Source organism: Sciurus carolinensis, chromosome 10 (assembly GCF_902686445.1).
Source record: "Sciurus carolinensis chromosome 10, mSciCar1.2, whole genome shotgun sequence".
Taxonomy (NCBI): Eukaryota; Metazoa; Chordata; class Mammalia; order Rodentia; family Sciuridae; genus Sciurus; species Sciurus carolinensis.
In genome coordinates, this window is record NC_062222.1 from 21,066,822 (window position 1) to 21,079,511 (window position 12,690).

Consider the following 12,690-nt stretch of genomic DNA (forward strand, 5'->3'; position numbering starts at 1 on the left):
AATTTATAAGGTAATATAGGTGTAGGTATTTATAAAAAGTCATAGGATGGAATATTATTTGGATAACTTCATCTTAGCATAAACTAAAGCCAGTTGTCCAGCCGGGAGCTTCTAGCAATTGACCTAGAACAATGTGAAGTGATAATGTGGAGAAAGAAGCTGCAGACTTAGGATTATTTAGTATAGAGAGACAAGAGACAGGACTCAGGACTCAAAATTACTCCCCGCTACTCATCTAACAACTGAAAATTTCAAGAAATGAATTTTGTATTAAACTGCCTAGATGACTTAGGAAAAAAAAAATGAAAGAAAACTTCAGGAGAATAGGAACGTGCATTTCCTATTACTGAATACTACCCTAAGAAAACAGGCCCTGTTTTTATAGATTGACCTCCTTTCCGTTGTCTTTGGTAAACACCTGATTGTGCTATAACCTAATACCTGAATGGTTTATCCTTTCTTTTACGTGGGCTACTCTCTTCCACTTCATCTTCATATCCATTTAACATGTGATTCTTATAAATTTTCACAGTTGAAAAACAAATAGCTGGCTGAACTCTCTGCTTCAGTCTTTTGGATGCTTCGCTTCTTGGTAAGTGGTCAGTATTTTGATACTGCTATAGTAATAACAGGAAATGATCTGTTAAAATCTGGATCTCCAGTTACAGATGAATGCCAGTGTAAAGAGGAGAGCTCGTCTCTAAATAAAGGCTATAAAAACAGTTTGGAGAATTATTTCTAAGACCACAGGGAGAGAACAGTAATTTGCTTTCAACACTGGAAAAGTGCATGCATAGTAGAAGATCTTATGGTGATCAGTGAACGACAACAGGGGCAAGTCGGTGGCAACAAACTTAGCAATTTTGATTGAGATGGTAAATGCCAGAGCTTCCATCAAGATCACATTGAATATCATCTCCTGAAATAAACATCCACTCAGAAAAAGAGTCACAATCAGGTGGAAATTCTAAATAGGTCCAATGGGAAGTGTTCTTGTTTGCAAAACAGAAGCTGGTTCTGTTTACCAAAAAATAGAAAACAGACCACAAGCGTGGAGGCAGTCATGGAACAAAGTGAAGGTACTTCCACAGAAAACTGGAAAATAGACTGGCTAACAGTATTAAAAATATCTTTCACTTTTCATATAAAAGTGCCATAGAGGATACATTTTCTTAGATTTACAGGTGGAGTTTTCCAATTAGGCTTAAGGTTTTTCCTGTTAATAGAGTAAATCCACATCATGGGCAATTAGCCAACTAATCCCAGAGGCTTTCTCCTTTCTCATTTTCCTCTCTTTAAGGCTTTCTGGGTACAACTGAGTGAAGGCAGAACATGAAGCACAGAGACTTCCTTGTCGAGGGTTGGTAAAGAGTCTTGTACATCAAACATTTCCCAACGCTATACTCCAGGGAGTCCAAACAGAAGCCAGGAAAGTCAGAACAATGTTGGCAAAAGATAATCTTGGTTTAAAAGATCTACAAAGCAAAAATGTTCTCGTATAACCATAACTACATGAATTCAATTTCCTAATGTTTTAATGTGTTTTGAAAATTGTTTTTAAAATCTAATTGATAAATTAAAACTAATAACCTAGAATTCAATTAAAAACAACGCATGATGAACCAATATTTTTCCAGTGAAGAATTTTGAGCAAAAATAATTTTGTAAAACACTAGAGATAGATGTTATCAAATAAGTTATACATAATTATAAAAGCTATTTTGATGTTATAAGTAATATATGCTTGATTCTATGCTATATTAACAGAATGGATAAAAGAATGTATGGTGTCTAAAATTACTTTTCAAGGTTTGAGTTTTAGTCATTGAACGCTTTTAAACAAGAGTAAATGGACAAACATCACTTGGATTCAAATACATAAATCATCTGTTTCACATTAATTGTTGTGACTCATATAAAAACAATTGATAGTCTGGATTCAAGAATGGGTTTGAAAAGTGAAAAACTAGCTGATATAATAGATAGTATTTCTTTCTAAAATTCCACCTCCTCCAAAATGTCTTCAGATTCACCTCTGTCTTCCTGGAATAAGAAGTAAACTCTCTTTTCTCCTCTGTATTGCAATTTGCCAATTAGTTACCTTACCGCTTTCCAGTTTCTGATTTGGTTGGTTAAAGATGCAATATTTTGCTAGGGGACTATAAGCAAATGGAAAGCAAGGCATGCATCCAATTTGTCTAGGTTTCCTTCATCCATCTATTCAATATCCAACATCTAGGCACACACACACAAAACCAGTTGAATGAACCAGTCCTTTTGAAGAGTTGCACATTTATAGTGTTCTATGACTGATTTAAAATTCTACAATTTTTATAGTTTCTTGTGACAATATTTTCTAAGATAATACACACTGATTTTGAAAGTGGAGATTATACCTGGAGATTACATGTGAAATTAAAATGAACATTCCCATCATCCACTGAAGCAGTCCATTCATTCTTGCTTTTTCCTGTTCCCTTGTCCTATAGAACCAGTGATCTACCTTCCATCAGCTCAGATGTCTGTGTGCTCAGGAATTCTGTGAAACATGGAATCATTTGGATATATTCTTTTTGTGCAGCTTCTGTCACTTTACATAATTATTTGGAAAGTCATCCAGGTCGTTGCATGTATAAACAAAACTATTGTTTATTTCATAGTATTTCATTATACCACAATTTCTTTATATATTCTCCTGTTGATTCAGATTTGGTTTGTTTGCAGGAAGTTTTTGAGTATTGATTCAGCCTCCCTCATCTAAAAATCCAAAATCTGAAACACTGCATTCTTTGGAATGCCGATGTGATACCACAAGCAGACAATTCCACGCCTGACCTCATATGATGGGTCATACTTAAAATACAGGCACACTAAAAACACTGTATAAAACTACCTTCAAGCTCTTCATATAAGATATACATGAAACATAACTGAATCTCATGTTTGGAAACTTGGGTTCCCATCTCCAAGATACCTCATTATGTATATACAAGTATTTCAAAATCCAAAAATATACCCAAATTCAAAACACTTCTGGTAGTAGGCATTATGGATAAAGGAGACTATATCTGTATTACAAACAAAGCTGTATGCATTCTACTTTTACTCCTTTTCCTACATTTACACATGAACATTTGTATGTGAACATTCATGTACAAATCTTTGTATGGACATAAGCTTTCATTTCTCAGGCAAATGTGGGAATAGAATGGACTGGTCACATAGTCTGAACTGGTGAAGTTCAAATCTTTTGCTCACCTTTTAAGTGGATTAGTTTTTCTTTTGACTGTTGAATAGTAAGAGTTCTTTATATATTCTAGACACAATATCTGTCAGATATATAATATGCTTTTGTTTTGTTTTGCTTTTCCATGGTGCCAGGGATTGAACCCAGTGCCTTGCCATTGTAGGCAAGCACTCTACCACTGTTACACCCTCAGCCTCAAAATAATGTGCATTTTTGAAAGTGAAACGTGGGCTCAGTGACAGGGTGTATGCTTAGCACGCATAAGGTCCCATGTTTGATCCCTGGCACTGCACCCACACCTACAAATAAAGTGAAATGAAACTGTTTTGGATAATTACATTTTGTTAATGTAATGCATGATCAATCTGTATCTTTATAATTTTCCTTATAATAAGGGGAAATATCTCTATAATCCTTCACTACAGAATTTTACCATACCTAAAAAGATGGTCATTCAGCAGTATATGAAAATTAGGGGAAAGGAGTAAATGTAGAAAACATACAGGTTTCTCAACATTCTCTGTAATTCCTCCTGATTTCAGGAGTCTCTTAAACTATTAGTAGTAGGAAATAACAGACTGGATTGTATCAATGATTCAATGATAAGTAGTCTACTCCTTTTATTTCTTTAAGCAAAAAAAAAGTAGTCAAAAAAAAAAGCAGTAACATTACTAACACAACCTCTTATACTTTTTTGAGACAGATTTCTTCCTCTTGAACTCAGAAAACCATCAGCGCCTGCAGTGTGCGTTTCTACTCTCACTTCCTTTAGTTCCTCTCCAGTGCTTTCCTTCAGTTTCTCTTCTGCTCTCCCCAGCATCCACACCTATATCTCTAATGTGGTGATTTCAAAGAAATTTTGGCTGCAGACTTTAGCTGACCCTACAGACCACATACCATGCTTTTTACCTCAAAGAAAACAAAACAGAAATAAAACTCTTTCTGGAACTCACAGGAAGAAGAGCAGAGTTTTTGAATGGTGAAAAAGTGAAACCCTTTTTTCAATAGTATCCAAGTAAATAGTACCCTGCCAGAATAAAGCAAACACACTATTATTTTTAAAACTTTCCTACTGTAGACTTATATGGACCCAGCAATTCAAGAACCACCAAGCAATCTTTCCAAAACAAGAGCAAATCTGGGGATTTGTCTATAGCTAAACAACCATCCCCCACAAAATTAATAGATACAGGGTGAAAAAAGTATATGGAATTAACTGTTCATTTAAACCACTGAAATAAACACATCTTTATGTGTTTATTTAAAATCTTTATTAAGAACAATTTCATATATTTTTTAAATTTTCACAGGACATGTTATCTCCAGAAAATGATACGGTGTCAGACAAAAGTTTGAAACTAACTGTAAGTATTACTTGAATTGAGATAAACATTGGATTATAACAGCAGTCTCTAACATAATATTGCCAGGATATAGATAACCCTAGGGTTATAAGGGTTTCATGGAAGTAAACGTAATACAATTAATGATATTACCAAATCAGATGGTAGGCCCAGTATATAAAAAATAAGCTTCCTTTGGTGGTGGTGGGGGGTAATCTCGACTTGTTAAAGGTGATATACATTTTGGTAAAACATAGTTTTATTCTCAAATATGTAATGATCACTACATGAAATCAACAGGTTGATTTAAAAACTGTATATATTGAAATTTTCAGTTAAACTGATTTTTTAAAATATTTTTTAGCTGTAGATGGATACAATTTTCTTTATTTTAATTATGTATTTTTATGTGGTGCTAAGGATCCAACCCAGTACCTCACATGTGCTAGGCAAGTGCTCTACCACTGAGCTACAACCCCAGCCCCACAAGTTTTCTTCTGATACAAGGGAAAATATACAGATTGGCTTTGAATTCATTTCTAGTAAAGTAAAATATGTGAGCTTAATTACATGTTAAAGGAAACTGAAACAATATGACCCAAAATTTATTTATCAAAGTTAAAATACCTTTAAATGTATACAAAATTACAAAATAACAGATGCATTTTTCAATAACGATATCCAACATAAAATGTAATAACAGAACAAAACAAAGGATTCATCACTTTTGCTCCACTTTAAAGTTACCTTATTGAACGATACATCATGAAATCGATAGTTGTACACCTAGGAAATTTACCAATAGAGCTCTCTTCCACTGGTGTGTATATTTTAATTTGTCTCATGTGGGTATCTCTCCCATTCTGGTGGTTGGCTAGAACAGCAATCTGTATCATGAATGTCCGAGTTGGCTTCTTATGATTATCAGTTAAGGGAACATGAATCCAGCCACTTGGTTCCACCAATTCAAGTTGCTAACAAGAAAAAAGAAAGTCAGATTATGATTTCACCCTGTGAATATAATGTGTAATAATGAATGCATTCTAAAATCAAATTAACATTTGCCCACTGCAAAAATAAAACTATGATACTAACCATTACCAATTAGGAGACACTTTTACCTATCTACTTTCGCAGTTGTGAAGCACTTTGTATGTACCATAGTAGTAGGTAAAATAAAAATAAAAGGTATGTAATCATAGGATTAACAGAAAACTGTATAAACTTCTATAACATTAGAAAGCACATGCCTCTGCAGCCCTTAAAAATATGTGAAGTGGGAGCTGGGTGCAGTGGTGCAAACCTATAATCCCAGCAACTCAGGAGGTTGAGGCAAAAGGACCACAAGTTCGAGTCCAGCCTAGGTAACTCAGTGAAGCCCAGTTTAGTGAGACCTTGTCTCAAAATAAAAAATTAAAAGAACTGGGGATGTAGCTCAGTGCTAAAGTACCTGCCTAGCATGTGCAAGACCCTGGGTTTCACCCACAGCTCAGGAAGAAACAAAAGTGAAACATTTTTGTATAGGTTAAACAATATAATTTTGTACATATCACATATTTATACAAACAAAAGTGGCTAACATGAAAAATATGCTGCTCCTGTTGCTGACAAAAGCAACCTATTTGTTTTCAATGTTAAAAAATACAGGGAAACCTCCCAAACTCATTCTATGAAGCCAATATCACCCTGATACCTAAACCAGACAGAGACACATCGAGGAAAGAAAATTTCAGACCAATATCCTTAATGAACATCGACGCAAAAATTCTCAACAAAATTTTAGCCAATCACATACAAAAACATATTAAAGAGATAGTGCACAATGATCAAGTGGGTTTTATCCCAGGGATGCAAGGTTGGTTCAACATAAGGAAATCAATAAACGTCATTCACCATATCAACAGACTAAAAGTCAAGAATCACATGATTATTTCAATAGATGCAGAAAAAGCATTTGATAAAATACAGCACCCCTTCATGCTCAAAACACTAGAAAAAACTGGAGTAGTGGGAACATTCCTTAACATTGTAAAGGCCATCTACGCTAAACCCACGGCCAATATCATTCTAAATGGTGAAAAACTGAAAGCATTCCCTCTAAAAACTGGAACAAGGCAGGGATGCCCTCTTTCACCACTTCTATTCAACATCGTCCTTGAGACTCTAGCCAGAGCAATTAGACAAACCAAAGAAATTAAAGGGATACGAATAGGAAAAGAAGAACTCAAACTATCCCTGTTCGCTGATGACATGATTATATATTTAGAGGAACCTGGAAATTCCACCAGAAAACTTTTAGAACTCATAAGTGAATTCAGTAGAGTAGCAGGTTACAAGATCAAAGCTCATAAATCCAATGCATTTTTATACATAAGTGATGAATCTTCAGAAAGAGAAATTAGGAAAACTACCCCATTCACAATAGCATCGAAAAAAATAAAATACTTGGGAATCAATCTCACAAAAGAGGTGAAAGACCTCTACAATGAGAACTACAGAACACTAAAGAAAGAAATTCAAGAAAACCTTAGAAGATGGAAAGATCTCCCATGTTCTTGGATAGGAAGAATTAATATTGTCAAAATGGCCATACTACCAAAAGTGCTATACAGATTCAATGCAATTCCAATTAAAATCCCAATGATGTACCTTACAGAAATAGAGCAAGCAATTATGAAATTCATCTGGAAGAATAAGAAACCCAGAATAGCTAAAGCAATCCTCAGTAGAAAGAGTGAAGCAGAGGGTATCGCAATACCAGAACTTCAACTATACTACAAAGCAATAGTAACAAAAACGGCATGGTATTGGTACCAAAATAGAAAGGTGGATCAATGGTACAGAATAGAGGACACGGACACAAACCCAAATAAATACAATTTTCTAATACTAGACAAAGGGGCCAAAAATATGCAATGGAGAAAAGATAGCCTCTTCAACAAATGGTGCTGGGAGAATTGGAAATCCATATGCAACAGAATGAAACTAAACCCATATCTCTCACCATGCACGAAACTAAACTCAAAATGGATTAAGGACCTCGGAATCAGACCAGAGACCTTGCATCTTATAGAAGAAAAAGTAGATCCAGAGCTTCAACATGTCGGCTTAGGACCAGACTTCTTCAACAGGACTCCCATAGCACAAGAAATAAAAGCAAGAATCAACAACTGGAATAGATTCAAACTAAAAAGCTTTCTCTCAGCAAAGGAAACTATCAGCAATGCGAAGAAAGAGCCTACAGAGTGGGAGAAAATCTTTGCCAATCATACTTCAGATAGAGCACTAATCTCCAGAATCTATAAAGAACTCAAAAAACTCTACACCAAGAATGCAAATAATCCAATCGACAAATGGGCTAAGGAAATGAATAGACGCTTCACAGAAGAAGATCTACAAGCAATCAACAAACATATGGAAAAATGTTCAACATCTCTAGTAATAAGAGAAATGCAAATCAAAACCCCCCTAAGATTCCATCTCACCCCAATTAGAATGGTGATTATCAAGAACACAAGCAACAGGCTGGGGGATAGCTCAGTTGGTAGAGTGCTTGCCTCACAAGCACAAGGTCCTGGGTTCAATCCCCAGTACCACAAAAAAAAAAAAAAAAAAAAAAAAAAGAACACAAGCAACAATAGGTGTTGGCGAGGATGTGGTGAAAAAGGTACACTCATAACATTGCTGGTGGGGTTGCAAATTAGTGCAGCCACTCTGGAAAGCAGTATGGAGATTCCTCAGAAAGCTTGGAATGGAACCACCATTTGACCCAGCTATCCCACTCCTTGGCCTATACCCAAAGGACCTAAAATCAGCATATTACAGAGATACAGACACATCAATATTCATTGCTGCTCAATTCACCATAGCCAGATTGTGGAACCAACCTAGATGCCCTTCAATTGATGAATGGATAAAGAAACTGTGGTATATATATATACAATGGAATATTACTCAGCCATAAAGAATGAGAAAATTATGGCATTTGCAGGCAAATGGATGAAATTGGAGAATATCATGCTAAGTGAGATAAGCCAATCTCAAAAAACTAAAGGACGAATGATCTCGCTGATAAGCAGATGATGACACATAATGGGGGGTGGGAGGGGTTAGTGTTAGGGTTAGAGTTAGGGTTTGGGAGGGGGGCAAGAATGGAGGAAGGAAGGACTGTATAGAGGGAAAAGAGGGGTGGGAGGGGTGGGGGGAAGGGAAAAAAATAACAGAATGAATCAAACAACATTACCCTATGTAAATTTATGATTACACAAATGGTATACCTTTACTCTATGTACAAACAGAGAAACAACATGTATCTCATTTGTTTACAATAAAAAAAAATACAATATGTGGGCTGGGGCTGTGGCTCAGTGGTAGAGCACTTGCCTCATATGTGTGAGGCACTGGGTTCAATCCTCAGCACCACATAAAAGATAAATGAATAAAGATACTGAAAAGAAACAATATGTGATTAAATAAAAATAGTGACTTTAATGTTAACTAAATGGGTTTAAATGTGAGTTCTATATTTTATCAACTTTTGAGCATGGGTATATTATCTAATCTGTGTGAGTCCATAATTCACTTATAACATTACTAAAATGGGATTCTCATAGGGATATTGGAAAGATTAAATAAGATGATGTATATAAAGAAGCAAGCATAATATCCAATATAGCAAGTATTCAATACATTTTTAAATCAAAAGCTATTTCTTTTTCTGGCAAAATACTTGTTAGCTCTTTTCCAAAGGTTTCTTAACATTGTACACATAAGGTCTTTATAGGAACTATATATAGAGTGTATGAAAACATGCATCTAAATGTGAGTCTTAAAAGATGAGTTCTCCACCATGTTCTTTCACAGTGAATTGAACACTTAACCAAAGGGGCGATTTTCTATTTGGTTCTTTTCCCAAGGTGCTTTACAAATGTTTCTTCTACAATGCACACGTAGGCCCTTTACAGTCTTAGAATTCTTAAAAACAAATTAGGACATGATTTTTTAAATTAATTATTCAACTGACACATAACTAGAATATTGTACATAATAATGGGGTACCATGTGATGTTTGAATAGATATTTTATGTAATCAGGTTACACTTATTTACCTCTTCAAATATTTATTGCTTCTCTTTTAGCAAAAACATTCAAAATCCTTTCTTTTAGCTTTCTGATACATACATACACAATCACCATCTACAGACAGCCCACTGCGCAGCCGCACACTAGACCTTCTCGTCCCTGACTGCAACTTTGTTTTCATTGATGAGCCTTTCCAATCTTTCCCCTTCTCCTGTTCTCCCCCAGGCTCTGGTAGCTCAGTTCTGAGACACACTTTTAGAAAGTCCACATAATGAGTAAGCTTGTACAGTACTTGTCTTTCTGGGCCTAATTTACTTTACTTAACATAGTCATCTCCAATTCTATCCATGTTGTCATAAATGACAGTATTTCATTCTTTTCTATACTCTTGTGTATGCGTGTGTACACACACACACACACACACACACACACACACACACACACAAATTTCTTTATCCATCCATTGGTTAATAGACCCTTAGGCTGTTTCCATTTCTTGGCAATTATGAACAATGTTGTCATGAACACAGAGCGCAGATGTCTCTCTGACATACTGATTTCACTTCCTTTGGATGTATACCCAGGAGTGGGATTGCTAGATTGTATGGTAGCTTTATTTTGAAAATTTGAAGAATCTCTGCACTGCTTTATATAATAGCTATACTATTTTACACTCCCTCCAACAGAGTGCAAGTGTTCCTTTTCTCCATACCAGCCCTTGTTTTCTTTTCTTTTCTTTCTTTCTTTCTTTTTTTTTTTTTTTTTTTCTTGGCCAGTACTGGGATTCAAACCCAGGGTCTGGTTCATCTGAAGCACACACTACCACTGAGCTAAATCTCTTACTACCGAGCTGCACCCCTAGGCTGATTTTTTTTTTTTTTTTTTTTTTTTTTTTGTCTTTTAGATAGTAGTCATGCTTACTGGAGTGAAGTGATACTGACCATTTTGATTTGTATTTCTCTGATAATCTGTGATCTTGAACATTTGTTTTATATGCCTATTGGTCATTTGTATTTCTTACTAGAAATGTCTACTTTGATCTACTGCCCATTTTTAAATAGGGTTATTTTGTTGTTGCTTTCTTCTGACTTCCTTATATATTCTAAACATTATACCCCTTATCACATGTATAGTTTACAAATATTTTCTCCCATTCTGTAGGATGTTTCTTCACTTTGATAACTGCTTCCTTTACTATACAGAAACTTTATAGTTGGATATAACCTCATTTGTCTATTTTTTGCTTTTGTGTCCTGTGTTTTGGGCATCTTGTCCCCCAAATTCTTGCCCATTTCAATGTCCCTAATTTTAAATGAAATTACACTATTTCTTTGAGGGAGTCACTGATACTGTGGGAGAATCATATGTATTAATTATTCATTTTTCTCCAGAATGTAATTAGTGCCTGGAAATAAATCAGAACACTTGCTGGGGCTACAGATGTAGGTCAGTGGTAGGGTGCAAGCCTAGCATGTGCAAAGTCCTGGATGTGATCATCAGCACTGCAAAACTAAACAAAAAAACCCATTAACCTTTCAGACCATTAAGGTAAAGTTTGATGAAGTATATGACACAGTACCTAAAAAGGCTGCGCTGCTGTCGAAGTATCAAACATAACCAGATAGCAACTATAAACACAAGGGGTCTGAGAATAATGCTTACTGACATTCAATAATAAGCAGGCAAACTTCAACATCAAACAAAAATATACTCGAATTTCAAAAATGCACTAGGCAATTTTTCATTTCAGAACACAGTCCCTTGATGTGATCCTATACCTTTACAACATAGACATGTATAACTGCATCCACCTATAAAAAAAATGATATACTCACAGAAAATTACTCCCTTCTCTAAGAGAGAATTAGACATGTATAAACGTATAGAAGCAAGGAAAAATCATACTACTACTAAATTATGAAAAAAATATAACATTAGGTTTCTGGAGTATTTCATTTTAAGAACTGTATCTAAAATGCACAAATTTTTTAAGAATATACACATAAGGACACAGTGCAACAGAGGAAGATGAATATATTTCAATTGCACAAGTCCAGGACCTTTGAAAAAATAAGGAAATAGGCAAACATAACTCGCCCCACAAAACTCAGAACCCCTCTAAGAAAGGATCCCACAGATACAGAAATGGATGATTCCAGAGAAAGATTATTAAAAAATGATTATTAAAATGTTCAATGAACTAAAAAAAAAAATCAACTCCTGAAAATGAGAGACACAATGAATCAAATTAAAAATTCACTTAAAAGCATCACCAACTGATTAGACTGTGTAGAAAATAGAACTTCAGCTCTCAAAGATAAAACCTTAGGCCTTGAGGAGAGGATATATGAATTTAAGTATACGAAATACAATAAGAGGAAAAAAAATTATAGAACATGATCAGAGTATACAGGAAAGCTCAGACATCAACAGACCAAACCTGATAATCACTGAGAACATGGAGATGGAAGCTAAAGGAATTAAGAATATGTTCAATGAGATTGTCACGGAAAATTCTGCCCACTTCAGAAATGAGACAGACGTACACATGTAAGAGGACCCCAAATAGACCTGACCAAGAGAGAAGTTCTCCAAGACACAGCATAATCAAAATGCCCAACATAGAAAATAAGGAAAGAACATTAAAAGCTGCAAGAGAGAAATATCAGGTCACATTAAGAGGAAATCCAATAAGGTTTACTTCTTTTTCTTTTAATAAATTTTGTTCATACGTGTGTGTACATCTGTGTGTGTGTGTATGTGTATAGTTGATGGACATTTATTTATTTATTTATTTATATGCAGTGCTGAGAATTTAATCCAGTTCCTCACACATGCTAGGCAAGTGCTCTACCACTGAGTCATCACTCCAGCCTATAGGCTCACTTCTGACTTCTCAAGCAGACACTAAAATCAAGGAGGTTCTAGAATAAGATATTCCAAGCTCTAAAAGAAAAAAAAACTTCCACCAGGAGCAGTGGCACACACCTGTAATCCCAGCAGCTTGGGAGGCTGAGG

The 12,690-nt window shown here is 35.2% G+C and overlaps 1 protein-coding gene and 1 non-coding gene across 2 annotated transcripts in view; one reads left to right on the plus strand and one right to left on the minus strand.

Annotated features, from left to right (window-relative positions):
* Window positions 1–2,190: 2,190 nt before the first annotated feature.
* Anapc10 (anaphase promoting complex subunit 10) overlaps window positions 2,191–12,690 on the minus strand; it is an 89,651-nt gene continuing 79,151 nt past the window's right edge. The window contains exon 5 of the mRNA XM_047566381.1: window positions 2,191–5,564. Coding sequence (XP_047422337.1) covers window positions 5,334–5,564 — 231 coding nt within the window. The 3' untranslated portion in view covers window positions 2,191–5,333. The remainder of the gene's footprint in view (window positions 5,565–12,690) is intronic.
* Trnav-cac (transfer RNA valine (anticodon CAC)) lies at window positions 8,117–8,189 on the plus strand. The gene has a single exon. It is a non-coding gene; the product is annotated as a tRNA-Val (tRNA).